The sequence below is a fragment of the Capsaspora owczarzaki genome (genome assembly GCF_000151315.2).
Source record: "Capsaspora owczarzaki ATCC 30864 unplaced genomic scaffold supercont2.11, whole genome shotgun sequence".
NCBI classification, from domain to species: Eukaryota; class Filasterea; order Ministeriida; family Capsasporidae; genus Capsaspora; species Capsaspora owczarzaki.
In genome coordinates this window covers 908,296-927,701 of record NW_011887302.1, presented here as the reverse complement: position 1 = coordinate 927,701, position 19,406 = coordinate 908,296, and the positions used below count along the sequence as shown (strand labels likewise).

Sequence of the window (19,406 nt, the reverse complement as noted above, 5' to 3'; positions counted from 1 at the left end):
TGTTGGGTTGTTAGGACGATTTGCATTCGCGAAAATGAGCGCAACGCACAAAGCACAAAACTGCGACTACCGACTAGTACGACAACAACAACAACTCAACAACAACAACAGCAACAACAACAGCAAGACACTGGGAGGACGCATCAAACTTTGAATGCATCACCTGAACGAAAGGCAAACAGACTCGCCTTGGTTGGATCTTGAAACGGGCAATACAGCATGTCATCAAAGATCCAATGTAGCAATGAGGCGTCCAAAGGATGGCCGTTCATCGGCATCTTCATCAAGACACTCGAGTGCAAGAGTGACAATGCTGCTGACGCTTTGGCGCTCTGCGTCGGTTGGTTTGAGCGCCGAGTCCAGCATGCCAATGACGTTTTGGGTTTTCACAGCCTTTCGTGCATCGAGTTTCAGGCGGTTGCCAGGCTTGGCGGCGGTCACAAGCTCGAGCAAAATCATGCCAAATGCATAAACGTCCGTCTTGATGGTCATGCGGCCTTCTAAGAACTCGGGACACATGTAAGGAACGGTGCCTTGAGGAACCTTTGTGCGAAGGTAGCTCTTGTCATCAAGATGCTCGGCAGCACGGACGAGACCAAAATCAGACACTTTTGCATTGAAGTGTGCGTCCAGCAGAACATTGTCCGTCTTGAGGTCGAGGTGGAACAGAACATGGTCAGGAAAGGCTGTCTGGACGTAGTGCATGCCACGGGCGACATCAGCCGCGATGCGATGGCGCTGGGACCAAGTCAGCGGAGGAGTGTCGTTCTTGCAGCTGAGACGATCGCGTACAGAACCATTCGGCATGAACTCGTAAACCAAGCAATATTCACCCTGAGCTTCGGCATAGGACAGCATGACAATGATGTTGGGGTGACGGAATTTAGATAGAGATTTCAACTCTGCCTGAAACGCTGCATACTGCTGGATCGATGCGGCGGACAGCTTCTTGATGGCGACGGCAACGGGAGGAGCAGGCAAACTGGCACTGTACACACGACCAAATGCTCCTTCGCCGAGCAGAGAATCCGCAGCGAAATTGTTCGTGGCGGAGGCGAGAGTGGCGAGAGGCACTTGTGGGATGGGACCGTCAAAGTTTGAGGCGGATCCACCGGCGCCTTGGTTGCGCTCCAGTACGTCGATACGATCAAGAGCTAACTTCAGTTCACGATCCTTGGTTGCAAGTTCCTGATTTTTGGCAGCAAGCTCCTGGTCTTTGATAGCAAGCTGCTGGTCTTTGGCAGCGAGCTCCTGATCTCTGGCAGCGAGTGCTTGATCTTTAGTTGCGAGCTCCTGCTTGTTGGTTGCGAGCTCCTGATCTTCCGTGGCCAACTTGGCGCGCAGTTGCTGAATCTCTGCCACGTTCGCAGCGGCACGAGCTGCAATCTGCGCCAGTTCGGCAGACGACGGAACACGCTGCTGGTCAAGGTCTCTGTTCGGAAACCCAAGTTCGCCAAAAGCAGGTGAGTGGCTTGTTGTTCATGCAAGAATCCAATAAACAAACAGTCTTACTTAAAGTTACAAGTGGTATTGCCGGTTTGCCTGAGTGCATTGATTCCGGTGTTGGTCAGGAAATTCTCGTTCAAACTGTTGTTGTTGTCAATCACATCGTCAGATTGGAGCATGAGTTTAACGGCTGTCAGAGCATCTTGTAGCGATCAATATTTACAAAAGCGTTTTCAATGTCTTGTTCACTTTGAGTGCCTCAGCAATCGCTTGTGCTCCAGCATCGCCAATCTGATTCCTCCACAAGCTGTCCACATCTCCTCTATCAGTGAGCCGCTCTTATGAATCACCCACTCGCACACGTCACTCAAAATGAAATGCCTTACAAGAGCTCCTTCAGCGTCTTGTTCACTTTGAGTGCCTCAGCGATCGCCTGCGCTCCAGCATCGCCAATCTGATTCTGGTGCAAACTGTTCATCCCCGCAATCAATGAGCACTCTTCTGGATCACCCACTCAAATGCATCAGTCAAAGTGAGATGCCTTACCTGAGCGTAGTCAGCGTCGTGTTCACTTTGAATGCTTCAGCAATCGCCAGCGCTCCATCATCGCCAATCTGATTCTCCCACAGACTGTTCAGCCCCTCAATCAATGAGTACTCTTCTGAATCACCAACTCACATGCACCAACAAGAGTGAGATGCCTTACTCGAGCCCAGTCAGTCTTGTGTTCACTTTGAGTGCTTCAGCAATCGCCGTCGCTCCAGCGTTGCCAATCTGATTCTGGCGCAGACTGTCCATCCCCTCCATCAGTGAGTACAGTGAAAACCCAGCTTCAGCTTCCATGCATCAGTCAAAGTGAGATGACTTACTTGAGCTCAGTCAGCGTGTTCACTTTGAGTACCTCAGCCATAACCTGCGCTCCCACATTGCCAATCTGATTCCCACTCAGACTGTCCATCCCTCATCAGTTAGAATGGCTCTGATTAAATCTTTCACTCACCATCATCAGTCAAAGTGAGATGCCTTACGAGAGCGTAGTCAGCGTCTTGTTCACTTTGAGTGCTTCAGCAATCGCCGTCGCTCCAGCGTTGCCAATCTGATTCTGGTACAGACTGTTTATCGCTCAATCAATGAGCACTCTTCTGGATCACCCACTCAAATGCATCAGTCAAAGTGAGATGCCTTACTTGAGCTTGATCAGCGTCGTGTTCACTTTGAGTGCCTCAGCGATCGTGCGCGCGGCAGCATCGCCAATCTGATTCCCACTTAGGCTGTTGGTCCCTTCCATCTGTGAGCACTCTGAATGCTCTTTGTTGGATTACCCACTCAAATGTATCAGTCAGATGCCTGACGAGAGCGCAGTCAGCGTCTTGTTCACTTTGAGTGCCTCAGCAATCGTGTATGCTCCAGGATCGCCAATCTGATTCTGGTACAGACTGTCCATCCCATCCGCCAGTGAGCACTCTTCTGAATCACCCACTCCCGCGCACCAACAAGAGTGAGATGACGTAGTCAGCGTCCTGTTCACTTTGAGTGCCTCAGCAATCGCCTTCGCTTCAGCATCGCCCATCTGTTCCATACTCAGACTGTTCCCTCCATTTCGTCAGTCCACGCGCTACCACAAAATTGCCAATCAACTCGGGCTTTTATCTTACTTGAGCTCTCCGCTCGCATCCTTGACTTGATCATACAGCTTGCGCTGTCTCTGATTCATATTCTGATACGGCAGCATTTTGGATGATCGAATTCAACACAGCTAAACAACCAAAAGACTGCCAGTCAATCCAAAAGCGACTGACTGTTTTTTCTTTCCAGATCCGTGTCGAGCATTTTCGTGTTTCATGGCCGGTGAGTCAAAGTGAAGGGGAGCGGGGAGGGAAACGGACATGCATTGGATTCTGTGTGAAATTCGGAGAAGTTTGACCCTGTTTACGACCTTACCCGTAATGTAACCTGGAATCATTCCAGTACCAGTGACACGAAATCACTCTGCAATCGGGGTATGGTTGTGATGACTGGGTTCGGATCGTCGAGCTGAAAAAAAGTTCCACTTGGAGGACTTTTCTCACTTTTGCCCACCGCGTTTGTGCAATACACATGAGAATTACACAACCGAGCGGCACTATCTACAATGTGGTGTAATCAGACATCCAAAAGATCAACATGAACAACATCCAATCGACTACGTTCGACACAGACGGTAGATGCGAACGGTCGAATCCGCCGAGCCCGTCGCGCAGGTGAGTAGAGATGAGCACCACGCAACGCTCGCAATGGTGCGCGTGTGGCCCGTAAGCGTCTTGAGAGGATTGGCCTCGCCGACACGGTACACGGGCGCTTGCTCTGAGGACGCCAGCGTGAAAAAGTCGCCCTCGCCATCCATTGCAAACTGTCCGGCGCCTGGCATGAACTCGCTCTGGGCTGGCATAACAGGCACGGCGATTTCAGTGATCTTGGCTTCTGTGTGCAAGTTCCATTGGCGGAACTGCAGGAACCAAATGGCGGGGAAAAAAAGTGAGACATTCATTTTTCAGCAACAACAAGCAGCAAACATTGCGTTCACCAATCCACGGTACCTTGCCATCAGCGCCAAGACTAAACACGGACGTCTCGTCAAAGCTGAACTGGACGCTATACACCTCCCCTTCGTGGGCCGTCCAGACCATGATGGCTTGCTGACTTGACATGTCAAACACGCGGATGCAGCCGTCCTCAGCGCCAGTCACGAGCAGCGAGCCGTTATGGTTGTACCTGGCCGAGTTGATGCGCGTGGGAGCGGGCTCAAGCACAAGCGATCGCTCGAGTTTCATTGTCTTCAAATTCCACAATAGCAACTGCCCTTCAGAGGGTTTCGCGGCCGAGGCGGCCGAGCACACGAACGAGGTTCCCAGCGGGCTGCATGCGAGTTCCACAATCCTATTTGCAGAAAGCAGGTGTTAGACAAACAAGAACAACAGAAAACCCCAATACAATATCGACAAAAACAAAACCAAACTTAAAAAAGACTCCTCCTACCTTGGATACTGCGGATCAACCGTCAAATCAAACATGGCTTTGCGCGTGTCCGTGTTGAACAGCTTGATGGTGCCGTCCGCCAAGCCCAAAAGCAGGAGGCGATCGCTCTTGCTCTCCCACTCCATGGACAGAATGTCTGCCGGGCAGGGGAGTGTGGCGTGCGTGGTGAACGTCGTTCCAGCCGCACTCCACACCTTCAAGACGCCAGCACGGTCGGCGCTTGCTACCGTCGTGCCCTCAGACGAAAATCGCACATGCGTAACAGCCGCCTTGTGCTCGCGGTAGGTATCGGCTGCCGTCACAAGCAGTCCCTCACCATCTGCCCGTGCAGGCTCGGTGGGCTCCTCGGACGGCGGCATCAGTGAAGCAGCGTCATCGGCGCCGCCATGGCTCGGCTTGAAGTCTTGAAGCTCGTACACGGTCTCGTCCGAGGTGGTGGCGTTAGTCGTCGTTGTGGTGGTTGTCGAGGATGGTGCAGTTGAGGCGGGGGCCTGCTGCGAAGATGGGGTTGATGCCACCGCGGCGGGAGGGGCCATTCCGACATTTTGACGCTTGGGCGTTGTGAGGGAGTCGATACTGGACGATGAGTCGTCCCACATGGCAGCGAGAATGTCCTTCCGGTGCGGGTCGTCTGCAGCGTGGGATTGCGCAGAGGTCTTGGCCGATGGCGCTGTGCGTGCTGGAGTTGCCGACACGGCTTGCGCGGGGCCCTGCTGTGAATAACAGGGTGGGGTCCGAAACCAAACGTGAGGGGAACACAACAGAGCAAGGGTCGCGGAAAAAAAAAACAACAAACAACAACAACTCGCGTGAAACTCACCTTGGGCGATGACTGGCGGGGATCGTTTGCACGCACGGAATCAAACTCGCGTCGCACATGGAGGTGGGAGCGCAGCGTTTCCACTTCCTTCTCGAGGGCCTTGCGACGAATGCGCTCGGCACTGAACGTCAGCAAGGTTGGCATCGGCATCGACTGGAAGATTGTGCTGAGAAAATTGTGCAGGGACAGCGTGAAGGTTTCGAGCCATTGACGCGTGAAGAAGCCCTCAAAGACCGGAGTGAGTTCGGGGTTTTTCACAAACAGAATCGCTGTGGCATCAACAACAACAACAATACAAAAAACCATTGCCAAGATGGTCAAGTGGACAATGCAGGTGAGCAAGACGCTTTTGATCCCAATGGCAACATTTTTGCGCTCGTTCGCGATGAAATGAAACTGTGCTTACCAAACCAATCACGCCAGTCTGGCTGGGTCAGCAGCTCTGCGGAAAACTTGTCAAAGAACTCGACCACCTTGTCTGGTTTTCCGCTTTGAATGGCGTGGACCACATAGTAGCGCTGCAGACAAATCTCGAGCTTGCGCACTGACGCAAAGAACGAGTGGTCGAGGCGCGCAAAGAATCGCATGTCGAGGTGTCCCCAGAACTGCCGCAGGCCGACGATATCGAAAGCGGCAATGTACGCAAAGAGCTGATCAATAATCCGGTCGACCTGTCGAAATGACAAAGAGTGCGACTGTGAGCGACGGGGAGTTTGTGTTCGGCTATTCGGGTGGGACAGTTTGATGTTTTCTGAGAATTTGACAACCAACTTTTGGTGGTTTCTGAGAATTTGACACCGAACTCTCCACTTCATCCTCGCTCTGCCTCATAATGTCGGATGTGTCAGTGATTGACTTCCAACCTGCACCACACTCAGCCACACATCAGTGTCCGACGTGAGACTGGAGTGGAGTCTGTGCCAAACCAGCTGATCGTCAGCCGGACACTGACTTGAATCGAGCTGCACTCTTCGCTACAACCGACGGACGAACGACATCGCTTCGTTCATCGTAAGCCTGCCCTTCTCTAAATCAAGTAAAGTCGAGGAAACGCAGGCGGTCCTGAGCTGGAGTGGGATGCGAGGCGCTGGAACTGGAACTTCTGACCTGGAAGCCCTTGTCTCGATCCATACGAAGGTCGGCTTCGAACGCACGCAGCGTGCCAGTGAAGCCGCGGAAGAGGAGATACTCTTTGATGAGCTCGTCCATCATCGGGACGGCGGCATTCATGGCTGGAGGGTCTTGCTAGGATTTGCTGCAATGGACGCTCGATGGAAAAAAAAAAAAAAAAATGACTGGATTTGCATTGGAGTTTGCATTGAGCTCAGAAACTGGCGTCAATTTCCACCAATTTCCGTCAAGTGAGAACATGGAACTGGACATTGGGACACAGCGTCAGATTTTGTATGGGACTTTTGAAATTTTAGTTGAAACAAAGACATGGGCAGCCTTTTATCCACGGCGTGCTTCGTCAAGCAGCCGCTGTACAAGATCCATTGGCAATCCCATGATGGAATCCTCAGTCCCTTCACGGACGCTGAGATACTGCTTGAGCTCGACTGCACCGTCAACGCACCAAAACGAAATCCGCATTGAGCCAAAGACAAAAACCAAAAACGCCACTCGGTCAACTTTGCACAACGAGTACTGTTACCATCGTCAATCATGAAGCCGCCACAGCACGACATGATGTCTCCGCGCTCGATTGTGCGGGTGATTACGTCGTCGGGGATGGGATGGAAGAGTTGGCTTGCGAAACTCACGTCCTATTTCCAACGAGAGAGAGAAAGCGAGTTGAGTTCAAGACCATCCGCGCGCTTTTCACAACCAACACACAAACCTGATACACTTGTCCAGTCAGCGTGTTTGTGACGACAATTGCTGCACAAGTCACAGCGGGAGTGGTTTCGTAGCATTTGAGGAATCGGCGGCACTCCTGAAGAACGAGCACTTTTTCGTCAGGTTGCCTCGCCCATGCAAGCGGCATTTTGCACATGTACAACAATCATCATGCTTGGTGCCATACCTCAGCTGTTTCAGGCTTCTCGCGAATCGTGCCTTGGTACGCGACGACTTGGTCGGACGTAATCAGCAAGCATGGTGTCTGTACCCATCGTGATCCAGGCACGCTCGTGAGAACTCCCTCATGTTCATCAAGTATTATGCAACCACACTTCCCCATAGGTGTGATGATGGTGCTTTTGTTGGCTTTACTGTGAGCTTCGGCAGAATGGCGGCAGCTTTGGCTCCAGCAACCGCGAGCGTGAGTGCGCGAGGGTCTGCCTTGGACCTGTTCGTTTTCCATGCATCAAGGTTTGCAAGCAATAGACAGATCAGTAAAGTTGATCAGGCGATCGGAAGGGGGCCACGAGCGACGATCACAAAAAAAGCCGCCAACGGTTCCCGCCAAAACGCGCACGCACCGATCGCCAGCGCCAGCGTTGACCGCCTTCTCGTCAATGTCTGCAGTCATGGTGGTGAATGTGTAGCCATGCTCTCGGAAGACGCGCTGGCGCCACTTGGACGACGATCCGAGCACAATGGGCAGCTCTGCCATTTTCTCAATGCAACAAGGACTGATTCCACTCGTCTACCAAGATGAAGAGTCTTCTCGTCTCAAAATGCAATGTCCATGTTATTTTTTTCTTGCTCGGGACGTATGCACCAACGTCATCGTCTCGCCTGATCTCGGATCTCATGTTTTCGCACGTCGCTCTGTTTTTTCTCACCTCTCCCTTCGCAACCAAAAACGCCCCCAGATTAAGCCAATCCAAGCGTCATCGTCATCATCGTCATCATCGTCATTCATGGACGTATCGTGTGACTTTGGAAACAAAACGGTTAAACAGCTCACTCCCCCTTTCTCTCGGTTAAACAGCTCACTCCCCCTTTCTCTGAGATTTCCAGTTCTTCCCACCAGTGACTTTTGACTTGTCGGTTGCAAAACTCATCAGTACGCTGTAGAACATCTCCAAACACACACACACACACATAGATATATATACGCATACATTGCTATGGCCGAGTGGCTGCTGCCCGCGTCGCCAAACTGGTACTGCAGCAGAGTCGTTGACGCGACGCCTGCAACCGCGTCACAGCCAACCCGAAGCCACCCGTCGTCCTCGTTAGCACAGTTGCACCCAGGAGGATTGCCTTCATCGATTCCATCGACATCCGGCGAGATCACAGCGACGAGTCCAAGCAATGGCAGTGGTAATGCTACGCTGGTCGCGTTCGCAGCAAAGGCCGCCATCACAGTGCTCATGGTCCAAGACGCCGCTGCAGTGGCCAACAAGCGATCAGCAGTGCATCGCGCATCGGGTCAGGCGGAATCCGCAGACGGAGCAGCGACCGTGGCTCACATCGACGCACAGGCGCCGCCAAGCAGCGACGATCATCATCAAGACCAACCGCACCATCGTGTGCCAAGCTCAAACTCAAGCTCAAACTCAAGCTCAAACTCAAACTCAAGCTCAAACTCAAGCTCAAACTCAAGCTCAAGCTCAAACTCAAGCTCCAAGGCGAGCCATCCGAGCGCTGGCGGATCGCAGATGCTGCCAACCGTGCTCGGCCACCTTGTTGGCGGTCATCAGGGACGTGTAACATGTGTTGCGTTCAGTCCTGCGCCGTCGCTGCATGCTATACTCGCATCGGGTGGCGAAGACGGACGACTCGTGCTGTGGAATGCCGCCACTCTGACGGCGGTGCGCCCTCGAGATGCTGCTGCTGCTGCTGCTGCTGCTCAATCGTCTCTCGAATCATCCAGCGAACCAACCCACCAAAGCGCCATTGTGAGCCAATCTGCTCAGTCAGTGCAGTGTGCATATCATACTGGAAGCCATGGAGAGATTGTCGACGTTGGATGGTGGTGGCCGTCAAAACAGCCAGCCCAACCACCATCAAACCCCGGCTCGCTTCCGTTGCCATTCGGCGACGCTGACGACTGGCTGGCGATTGCAGACAAGACCGGCGGAATCATGGCATTGCGACCACTGGCGTTGATAAATGCGCAGCATGCGCATCGCAATGGCTCCAGTCCCTCTCCCGGACTAAAGTCTCGACGCCTTGTTCCTCAAGCCAACGTTCCCATTGTATGCATCGCTTGCGCGCCTTACCAGCAAGGACTCCTCGCCGTGGGATATCGAAATGGTCTGGTACTCTTGATACAGCTGAACTCGGCAAAATGCTTTACTGATGCTGCTGGAAGTTCCGGCTCGTCGTCGTCGGGCAAAGGGACCAAATCCGGTGGTGGAGCGGATGACTTTTGCGTCGTGCGCCGACTGCACGCGCACGAGGACGAAGTCCACAGTCTATCCTGGAGCCCATTCCCCTTTGCCTCGACGTCCACTGAAGGCAACTGGCGAGCAGCTGCGAATCCTGCCGGCTCCGAACCGCAACAACAACCTCCACTGCCACAACCACAACAACCTCCACTGCCACAACCCATTCACCCCCTGCTATCGTCGTCTCGAGACAAAACACTCAGAATTTGGAACGGCGCCGAGGGCAAAGTGCTACAAACACTGAGTCTCCCCAAACCCCAATTCGCAGGCAAGTCCAGCGGCAATCCTGACGCAGCCCGCTTGTGGCTTGCTGCCAAATGGTCGCCCTCGAATCCGCACACGGTTGTCTGCAGCTCGTTTGGCGGAGATGTCCTGCAGTGGGACGTGAGGATGGCGTTTGCGCGCGAAACCTCAAAAACAACGTCGCTTCCCCCGCCCAAACGCATGGCTGGGCAAGGCCACTCTCGCATCGTGTTCGACCTCTGCTTTGCCGGGGGACCTGGGGACCAGGTCTTGTCGTTCGGAATGGATCGCACCATTGTGCAGTGGAGCTTGTCACACGGCCGCTCGGAGTGGACGCTGCCCACGCTGGGTGGGTATGTCTACGGCATTTCTGCGGCAGCCCACGACCCGCGGCGCATTGCGGTTGCCGTGGGCGACAATACAATCCGCGTTTGGTCCATGTACTCGTCCTTGGCTGCAAATGCATCGGCCTCACCAGCAGCGCGCCAGTCGTCCGATCTGCCCGTCTCCCGTCAGCTTCCGTTTGCAAATGGCTCCTACGACACGATCATGCTTTGGAAGGGGCTGCAAGCCAAAGTGACGTGCGTTTCGTGGCACCCGTTTGAGTCGGGCACGCTGGCTTTCGGCACTCAGGACGGACACGTCGGCATTGCGACGGTGCACACCAACAAGGTGCAGCTGTTTTCTTCAAGCCATACCGATGGGGTTTATCGAGTGGCGTGGCTGACGCAGCAGCAACAGCAGCAACAGCAAGCAGCCAAGTCCGGAGGCGGGTTGGGAGGAGGACGAACTCGCAAAGGTAAAACCACGATCAAAGCCAGCCAAAGTTCTGCTTCTTCAGATGTCGAGGTCTCCGAGCTGATGTCGGCCGGCGAATCAAAGTCCACGCCGCTTGAATCATCACCACTCGAGGAAGGATCTCAGGCGTGCACCACCGCGCCGTCGTCCGAGACACCGGTTGTGGAGCCAGTCGACGCTGCACCCGTTTCTCCCTTCTCTGCCGTCACGCTGTTTAGCAGCGGCGGTGATGGCAAAATCTACCTCCACGACCCAGCCAATCCCTCCAGCAGTGCAAAAACCTGGACTTCGGTCGTGGCTGCTTCTGGAATATCTCCGCCTTCGACGGGCGCAGGCGCAAAGCCAAAGCGACAGTGCGATATTGCCGTCTCCGCCAACGCGTCGAGCATTGCTGTCGCATACTCTGATGGCTCGGTCGAGTTGTTTGACCACTCGTCCACCAGCGGACTTGCTTCGGCGGGCGTCCTCCATGAGCTCAAGAAAAGCATCAATGCGCTTGCTTGGAACCATGCTTTTGTCGATGGCGTGCCGATGGCGGCCAACGACAGCATTGTTCCAGGCCGCCTCTTGGCTGCTGGCGCGGACGATGGCGCGTTGCACGTCTACAACTGCGCAGCTGCTCCAGCGCTACCCACCCTGTTCTGCAGCCTCGTGGGGCATACTCGTCGAGTTACCGGAGTGTCGTGGAACCCTCACAATCCAATGCAACTCGTGTCGTGCTCGTACGACAGCTCGGTTCAGACATGGCAACTCCCTCAAGGATCGCCATTGGCCAATTACCGCGGCCACGCTGGGCGAGTCTTTTCTGTTCAGTGGCTATTCAGTGATTCCGACTGCATTGCATCCGGAGCGGATGATCAAACCGTTCGCGTGTGGAGGATTTCGGCGCAGACCCGATTTACCACACCTCCCTCCAAGGCCGAGCTGGCGGCGAGCGAAAAGCTCTGGGCACCAGCGCCACTGCCTTCCACAACTGCCGAATTGCCTGGGAGTGCAACCTCGAAAAGCAGCAATAGCAAGGGCAAGGGGACATCATCTCAGACGCCCGTGTCATCGTCCGTTGTCCCGCAGCAAATGGATCCTGCCCCCGATCCACGGCACGACGAAGCAGTCAAGTCTCCGCGTGCCACTCCCTCCGCTGAAGCACATGCTGCGGCCGTCGCATCGCTTTTGGAGCAAAGGGACTCCCAGGTGGCTTCCGTTTCGACCACGGCTCAAACTCTGACGGACGGCGTTTCTGCAGCTACCTCTTCAGGTGTGACCATCCCAACAGACCCGTCTCCGACTTCGTCAGACGGCACCCTGCCTTCCAAGCCCAAGCCGGCGAAAAAGAAGCAGACAAAACATCCGACGTCCGTCTTGCAGCTTGATCGGGGACACGGCGAGACCATTGCCTCGATTCGCGCCAACGCTGTTCAACTTGCGCACACTCTTTTCGCATCAGCATCATCGACTCACCAACCATTGCCAATAACTGCGATTGACCCGTCCGAGACGTCCCTTCCGCCTCTTGCAGCAGTGGCTGCCGAGCCCGTCCCGGCCGTTGCTGCTGCTACTGCTGTGGATCATCGACACGCATTGTTCCTCGGCAAGCGCGAAATGTTTGACCTTTTAGACGCCGAAGGTAAATTGTTTGAGGACCTGCCAACACTGTTTGGTTTTCATCTCTGCATTCTCCTCACATCTCGCCTTGTTCTGGCTCAACCTCTCACACAGAGCACCGTCACACCGAGGAGCAACACATTCAACAACTGGTCCAATTGCATGTATGGCGCGGCGAGTACGCAACTGCCATTCAAATTGCGCAAGACGCGGGTCAACTCGATGCGAGCTTGATTGCCCTGTCCCCTCTTGGTATGTACGCTTAAAGATACCGTTTATTTTTGAGTTTTTTTTGGATGTGTTCATTTTTGTTTGTCGGCTCATCTGGCTTGGTTGGTGTTTCGCTCGACAGCGGGCCTGGATATCTGGAGAAAGGCTACGATTGCTTACGCTCAAAAGCTGGCGCAACAGGGAGAGACTGTCCAGGCTGCTCTCCACTTTCTCGCTGTCGACCAACCACTGGATGCTATCGAGTGCTACAGTCGAGGCAAAATGTTCCGCGAAGCGCTCGCATTGGCCAGGATGAGACTAAATCCGCTGCAACAACAGTCTGTCTCTCGCAAGATCCATCTGTCCTGGGCGACTCTGTTGGAAGTCGAGGGTAACTTTGAACAAGCAGCCAAATGGTAAGTCGTCGCTGTTAATTTCTGCGGTTGTGCAAAAGTTGCCCCGCTGACAGCCACCTCATCATGCTGCCCGCTTCTCTCTCTCTCTCTGTTTTGACAGTCATCTGGCTCTTGGTGCCTATCGGTATGCGGCCCAGCTACTTGCCCGACGCGGGGACGTCCCTGCCTTGGACGCGGCGATCGACATTTGCACGACTGCGGCGATCGATTCCACGCCCTTCATTGAAAAGCTCGCCCAATTGCACGAAGCCGCAGGAAACACATCACATGCAGTCCGAGTCCTCAAATCCAGTGCAGTTCAGCACCGAATCTATCCGTTGCTGGCAAACCTGGCGAGGAAGGACATCCATCCCGCCTCGGCAACGGGCCAGGTGGCCACGGAATTTGAGCAGTTGCTTGTGCAACACGATGTGGGCGCGGATGCCCATGTCGCGGCAGCGTTGGTGTCTCTGCAAGCAGAGCATACGACTCATAAGGTTGAGCATCTTTTTGGGTTTTTTTTCGTGGTTTTTTTTCAATCCGCTGATGCCAAAGTTGCGCCACTTTCAACTCACTTGATTCCTTGTTTCTGTTTCGTGGTGTGCTTGATACTGCAGAGCTTGGACACCTCGGTCGAACTCGCCATCGTTCTCATGCAGTTACATGCTGGCCACCATGAGCTTGCTGCTAGCTCCTTTATCGCGGCCGTGTCGAAAGCATTCCAACGCGCGGAAGCGCTCACATCCGATGGGGCACTGTCCTCGCAAGTCACCGCCCTTGCTCTTGCTGTGAACTGGCCCGACTATCACCGGTTTCTGTCGCCAGATTCAATCCGGGACATGTCACTTTTGCAGGGAATTTTGGCGCTGGGTCTGGCCGATCCCACATCCTCCGACCTGCCCATCGAATCCTTGCACACGGTCACGAGTGCATGCTTCTCTGATGTTGGCATCATTGCGACAACTTTGGAGAAGATCGACGGCTTGGTCCAGAAGTCATGGACGCAGGTTTCGCTTCGGCAGCGAATTCAAGCCGCCGCGTCTGCTTCGAAGCCGGCTGCATCGAGCTCGGGTAGTGCCTGCACTGCACAAGAAATTGACTCTTTCCGGGCAACAAACTTGCCGGCCTGGCGCGCGCGCTTGACCGATCTCGTGCAGCCAGTCTTTGCAGCGGGCATTGCAAGCACGTTTACGGAGGCACGTCGAGCTGTACTCGAGGCGTTTGTCTGCGAAACACGGCAACTGCTCGATCTTCCACCCGTGCAAACCTCTCTCAGCAATCTCACGTACTTGCACGACGAGCTACAACTCGTTTTGCAGCCGCTTCGGCTTCTATCTCCAGTCTCGGTGAGTTTGTCCTTTGGTTTTTTTTGTGTGTGTTGTGATGGATCTGTATCGAGCTATTGTGAGTGAGTGGGACTTGTTGTTCGATGAAGGCTCACGGATTGCACGCGCCTGTCGACACAGAAAATCCAACCAACAGCATTGCTCCCCGTGGCGACGAGCGTCGTCTTCCGCTTTGCATCCTTCCCAGAAGTGAGCAAGACCGAGGAGCCTCTTCAGCGTCAGTCTCAGGCGCTCTTCCGCATGTTCCAGCTACTTCAGTGATCCGTTCACCTCAACAGTTCCCGATTTTGCACCGTACCATTGATATCTCGTATTGTACTGTATTGTAATATTCTTTGACATCTCTGCCAGTCCATTCTGTTATAACAAACGCATCCTCCAATGTTTGTGGCTGGGCTCGTTCTGCTCAGTGCCGTTGCATTGGCTGCGACGCTCATCTCGTCCTCGCCCAGCAGCAGCAGCAGCAGCAGCAGCAGCAGCAGCTCGATCGCGTCCGATGCAGCATCAGGCTCATTGTCTCCTGCATTCAGATCGTTCCAACGCAACTACATTGCCGTGTACCTGCTTGCCCAGGGCTGCGACTGGCTCCAAGGGCCGTACGTGTACTCGCTGTACAAGAGCGGCGGCTTTGCGCCGAGCGAGATTAGCATGCTCTTCATTGCCGGATTCGCCTCGTCGCTCGTCTTTGGCACTCTCATCGGTGGCATTGGCGATCGCCTCGGGCGCAGGCGCAATGCGATCGTCTATGGCTGCGTGGTTGTCGCGACGTGCGTCACAATGCACTCCCGCCAATTCCCAATCCTCCTGCTGGGTCGCGTCCTCGGCGGGATTTCGTCGTCCCTCCTGCACACGACATTCGAAGCGTGGATGGTCCACGAGCACCACCGGGTGAGGGTCAAATAATCTGGCTGCTTTGCGGCTGAAGCATTTTGGCTGAGAATTTGGCTGAGAGTTTGGCTGAGAGTTTGGTTTCAACTGAGAATTTGGCCATGTTAAATGCTTGGTCTAACAACCCGCGTTCATCGCTTGTGTTCTGCTTGCATGTGTAGAGAGGATTCGATCAAGCACTCTTGTCGACGACGTTTGCGCTCGGAACGCGGGGAAACTCGTTGGTCGCAATCTGCGCTGGGCTCATTGCCAACTTTGCAGTCTCGATTGTTGGCATTCTCGCGCCGTTCGATATTGCTGCCGTGACCGCTTGTGCCATGATGCTGCTGGTCACAACGACGTGGGTTGAAAACTATGGCGATTGCACCGGCACTCCTGCGAGCACGCTGATGCTTGGCTGGAAGGCCGTTAGCTCGAACGCGCAGGTGCTGCGCCTCGGAATCACGCAATCGCTGTATGAAGGCGCCATGTTTCTCTTCGTGGTCATGTGGACGCCTGTACTGGATGCGGCTGTGGCGCAAGACAGCGCGCCCGAGAGCACACCCGTGCCGCACGGCCTCATCTTTGCCACATTCATGGTGGCGCTGATGATTGGCTCGGCGATTTTCAGAACCGTTTCGGCGCGGTCGACGCCAGAGCGGTTTTTGCCGGTCGTGTTTGGAGTTGCAGCAGCCAGCTTTGCCGCACCGGTTGTTTTTGGCATGCACACCTTGCCAGTCTACAGCGGCTTTGTCGTGTTTGAGGCATGCACGGGCATTTTTTTCCCTGCCATGGGAGTGCTTCGGAGCTCGTACCTTGCGGCTGAAACCAGGTCGAGTGTCATGAGCTTTCTGCGCGCTCCGCTCAACGTCATTGTGATTGTCATCCTCTTGCAGCAATTCGACCACGAAACGACGCTGTGGTTTTGCATCCTGTTCTTGCTGACTGCCATCCTGACCATCCGTGGCTTGCGGCACCGACACCACCCGCATTCACACGCACCGCAGCACCGCGATAGTTCACACGTCGTATCGGCGCAGCATGTTCAACATCGAAGGCAATCTGCTGGCGAGTCCGACCGTTCATGATCTAAAGCTTGAGTATCCATCCATGTTTTTGGGGAGTTGTTTAGTGTAATTTTATCTCTCTATTGTGTGTGTTAATGCAACGCTTGATAGAATAACCCAGCCCACACTCTCAAAAAAGGGGGGCTGCAAGAAAAATAATAATTTCATAACAAACTTTTGTCAACATAACGCCAAACCAGCAACAACAACAGCAACAACAACAACGAAGCAAAAGAAACAACAAATACACACCCTCACTCGTGGATGAGTGTACGGCGATCGTGATACTCGCATATATCAAAAAACAAACTGCACAAGAAGAGACTCTTGAGATTTGATGAGAACTTGGTTCAAAACAACTTGATCCAAGCTAGAGACGACCCTTCTAAATCCAAGAATCCAAGTTCTGAAAAAAAGCCCAGCAGACTTGACAATCCCCAAGTCTGAGAAGACCAGATGACACTGACTTTTTTGTTGTTAGTCAACCTCTGGTGGCGGCGGTGGCTGGCGGGGGTGGTCGTCGCGGTCGCCACTCCGGCCTGGCTTGGTCGGCGCAGCATCCGCAGCATTGGCAGCAGCATGTGCCGCAGTGGCCGAGCGCGCTGGCCGCATGGCAAACAGGACGGCAGCAACTGCGAGCCACACGAGCGCAGCGATCAGCATTGGGTCAAAGCCGCCCGCCAGTCCCGCCGGATGCTCAACTGTGTCCCCAAAACCCGACAGCATAGAGACAGATAGGCAGATAGAGTGAGAGAGATGAGTGAGAAGCACACAGCGTAAAGTGCTGCAAGGAGGCTGATGACCGGTGTGCAATGGTGTGTGTCGAACTCACCGCCGCGAAGGCACTCGGTGTCGGTGCACTGGTCTTGAGCTTGCTGCTGGATCTGGTTAGGGGGCAGGGGGGCAGAGGGGCGGGGTGAGGCAAGGGAGAGCCAAACAAAACAGTTAGTGAGTGGGACGAGGGTACCAAATCCAGGGTGCAGAGTGAGAGTTTTAGTATCGTCATCATGTCGGGGTTTTCGTTTGCTTACCATGCGCATCAACCGTTGCTTCACTTGATCGCACACACACTGGCACTGGTCCATTTTATGTTGGATGCACACAAAGACACAAAAGAAAAATCAAGACTAGAGCTAGTACTGAACGAGTGAAAACGACAACCCTGCTTCCATGGCGGAGCGGCTGGCTTTGACGCAGGATTGAAACTTTCAACCAAAGCAACCACCAGTATTGCATCTCAGGATTGACTCAAACATTGTCGATATTGCTCTTCCTTTTCGTTCTCTCGGCCGGCAATAATAGAACGCTGAGGGAACGCGACAACCGACAAGTTTCTACATTCAAAACATGTTCCATCGTGAACCATTCGAACCCTACATCTTGCAATCGGTCACTCTTCGTTCATTCTTGTATTTTTAAGAGTTCATTTTGTTTTTTTTCACACACTCTCTCATCTGCTCAGACCACTCTTCCATTTTCAGCATGATTCCAACATTGGCTCGCTGCGTGCTCTCTGCGGACGCCTTCCGCACCTGCTTTACACATGCACTGGCCTCAGAGCACGAGGAGATCATGGGTCTGTTGATCGGCGAGCTGACTGTGAGTGCGATTCTCGAGTTGCTTTGGCTTTTTGGCTGGGTTGGTTGGGACTTGATGACTGCTGCTGCTGCTGCTGCTGGTCCTGTTGTGTTGCTGCTGCTGCTGTTGCTTTGTTCAAGAGTGTTGTCGCTGATACAATTGCTACGAAATTTGTGCTGCTGGGGACTAGGTCTCCGAGGCAGGCGAGGACGAGTCGCACATCCACTCTGTTTGCCTGTTCAAGCGCTCCGACCGGCAGAAGGACCGCGTCGAGATTTCGCCAGAAGAGCTGGCTGCTGCTACAACAGAAGCTGAAGTAAGCTTGCTGTTTTGCTTGACGAGTCGTAAATATTGGGCGGCTTGCAATGGTCCCAGTTTGTTACGATGCCTTGTGAAGCTAGTTTAGCTGTGAGGCCGAGTTTTTGGCCGCCCGTGCTTCCCCTTCTGAGAAGACATTAATGTCAACATGATGACAACTGAGATGCACTACCCAAGAGCAACAACGTGATTTTGTGCATGGATTGACTGTCTGATCTGCTCTCATCACAACAGAGGCTTTCAGGAATTGCCGATCGCGATTTGCGCGTTTTGGGTTGGTACCACTCCCATCCCCATATCACCGTGTGGCCCTCTCATGTTGGTATGCACTGTATTCAAACCGTCAGTCTGCTCTAGTGCATGCACTTGCCGAGTTCAACTGACCTACGGAAATGACAAACCCATTTCATCCTGTTCCCCGCTCGCCGTAGACGTTAATACTCAAGCTGCGTATCAGCAAATGGACAAGAACTTTGTTGGTCTGATCTTTTCATGCTTTCACACCGAGCCCAACAAGGTGAGTGATTCGCTTCGCTGTTTTCGCTGTTTTCTGTCGTTTTTCGTCATTGTTTCGCTTATCTCATTGTGCTACTGGACTTTGGTGATGCCGTTGACAAATACGATAGGCAAATCGCTTGCAAGTCATCTGCTTCCAAGCGGTACCCGAACCTTCGTATCTCAGGTAGGTACAATGATTTCTGCCTTGCCGCTCAAGTGCCACGCTTAGCTTTCTTTGCCAACCCTAACCCCAATCCCCGCCCGCCCGCCCGCCCGCCTCTGCAGTTCGACTGGTTCTGGGAAATTTGTGTCCCGAGAAGTGCCATTGCAGGTCGTTTCGCCGAACGGACTCACGGCGAGCTTTTCCGACTCCTTGTCGCTTCTAGCGAGCGTCATGGTTGAAGAAGAGCGAGACTTGTATTCTCCAGCCAACCAGTTGAGTTCTTGTGATTGACTTGTTTTTTTTTTCTTTCTGAGAAACAACAGTCGGCGTTGTTGCATGGTGCTAAATTCAATTTTCCACCGTCTTCCTCGCAGATCCCCCGAAACGGTCGAAGAGATCATGAATGCAATCCACAACGGCTCGGTGTTTACAAAGTCCATGACTGGCATCGCCGAGAACCTCTGTATTCCTCTGATCCGCGTGCTCGAGGCGCAGCTTGGGCGGAATCACCAGCGAATGCTTGAATTGAATCGGTTGCTCGACAGCCCCGAGTCTGGCGGCCAGCTGCTTGATATGTCCGACGTTATTCAATGAAGTTTTTTTTGCGTTGGTGTTCTTTGTTACTTTTACCACAATTTTGCGCTCTCTGAGTGTCGCGGAAGGTCGGATCAGCGAGTTTCTGCAGCATTTGCTCGTTCTTGACCGAATCAGAGCTACGAGAGCTGCCGCATTTCTCCAAGCAGATTCCCTCGTATTT

At 53.7% G+C, this 19,406-nt stretch overlaps 8 protein-coding genes across 8 annotated transcripts; 4 read left to right on the top strand and 4 right to left on the bottom strand.

Moving 5' to 3' along the window:
- Position 1: 1 nt before the first annotated feature.
- CAOG_06497 (hypothetical protein) lies at positions 2–3,178 on the bottom strand (the record flags this gene model as incomplete). The annotated part of the gene is made up of 11 exons (XM_004345196.2): positions 2–1,432; positions 1,513–1,587; positions 1,670–1,753; positions 1,833–1,916; positions 1,993–2,076; positions 2,153–2,236; positions 2,316–2,396; positions 2,475–2,558; positions 2,634–2,717; positions 2,799–2,882; positions 3,102–3,178. 11 exons carry the CDS (start codon positions 3,176–3,178, stop codon positions 226–228), a joined length of 2,028 nt encoding a protein of 675 aa, XP_004345246.1. The 3' UTR covers positions 2–225.
- A 386-nt stretch (positions 3,179–3,564) lies between these two features.
- On the bottom strand, positions 3,565–6,552 carry CAOG_06496 (WD repeat-containing protein 91). The gene is made up of 6 exons (XM_004345195.2): positions 6,389–6,552; positions 5,688–5,952; positions 5,282–5,550; positions 4,462–5,171; positions 4,023–4,362; positions 3,565–3,931 (listed from the first exon to the last, which is right to left on the bottom strand). The coding sequence occupies exons 1-6, from the start codon at positions 6,509–6,511 to the stop codon at positions 3,629–3,631; spliced, it is 2,010 nt and encodes a 669-aa protein (XP_004345245.2). The 5' UTR covers positions 6,512–6,552; the 3' UTR covers positions 3,565–3,628.
- Positions 6,553–6,668: 116 nt separating this feature from the next.
- On the bottom strand, positions 6,669–7,869 carry CAOG_06495 (maf-like protein). Its single transcript, XM_004345194.2, has 6 exons — positions 7,705–7,869; positions 7,496–7,571; positions 7,308–7,385; positions 7,122–7,217; positions 6,936–7,047; positions 6,669–6,840 (listed from the first exon to the last, which is right to left on the bottom strand). Exons 1-6 carry the CDS (start codon positions 7,836–7,838, stop codon positions 6,734–6,736), a joined length of 603 nt encoding a protein of 200 aa, XP_004345244.2. The 5' UTR covers positions 7,839–7,869; the 3' UTR covers positions 6,669–6,733.
- Positions 7,870–8,298: 429 nt separating this feature from the next.
- Positions 8,299–8,730, top strand: CAOG_08986 (hypothetical protein; the record flags this gene model as incomplete). The annotated part of the gene is made up of 1 exon (XM_011272362.1): positions 8,299–8,730. A coding segment is annotated over one exon (432 nt), but the record flags the coding sequence as incomplete, so codon positions are not given.
- Positions 8,731–8,758: 28 nt separating this feature from the next.
- Positions 8,759–14,503, top strand: CAOG_06494 (hypothetical protein). The gene is made up of 6 exons (XM_004345193.2): positions 8,759–12,229; positions 12,322–12,459; positions 12,560–12,833; positions 12,934–13,309; positions 13,430–14,158; positions 14,279–14,503. Exons 1-6 carry the CDS (start codon positions 8,833–8,835, stop codon positions 14,417–14,419), a joined length of 5,055 nt encoding a protein of 1,684 aa, XP_004345243.2. The 5' UTR covers positions 8,759–8,832; the 3' UTR covers positions 14,420–14,503.
- An 18-nt stretch (positions 14,504–14,521) lies between these two features.
- CAOG_06493 (hypothetical protein) lies at positions 14,522–16,144 on the top strand. The gene is made up of 2 exons (XM_004345192.2): positions 14,522–15,046; positions 15,208–16,144. The coding sequence occupies exons 1-2, from the start codon at positions 14,540–14,542 to the stop codon at positions 16,111–16,113; spliced, it is 1,413 nt and encodes a 470-aa protein (XP_004345242.1). The 5' UTR covers positions 14,522–14,539; the 3' UTR covers positions 16,114–16,144.
- Positions 16,145–16,158: 14 nt separating this feature from the next.
- CAOG_06492 (hypothetical protein) lies at positions 16,159–17,218 on the bottom strand. Its single transcript, XM_004345191.2, has 3 exons — positions 17,124–17,218; positions 16,925–16,976; positions 16,159–16,793 (listed from the first exon to the last, which is right to left on the bottom strand). The coding sequence occupies exons 1-3, from the start codon at positions 17,175–17,177 to the stop codon at positions 16,570–16,572; spliced, it is 330 nt and encodes a 109-aa protein (XP_004345241.1). The 5' UTR covers positions 17,178–17,218; the 3' UTR covers positions 16,159–16,569.
- A 240-nt stretch (positions 17,219–17,458) lies between these two features.
- Positions 17,459–19,258, top strand: CAOG_06491 (BRCA1/BRCA2-containing complex). Its single transcript, XM_004345190.2, has 7 exons — positions 17,459–17,691; positions 17,861–17,986; positions 18,223–18,310; positions 18,420–18,505; positions 18,615–18,670; positions 18,772–18,921; positions 19,024–19,258. Exons 1-7 carry the CDS (start codon positions 17,575–17,577, stop codon positions 19,241–19,243), a joined length of 843 nt encoding a protein of 280 aa, XP_004345240.2. The 5' UTR covers positions 17,459–17,574; the 3' UTR covers positions 19,244–19,258.
- Positions 19,259–19,406: the final 148 nt, after the last annotated feature.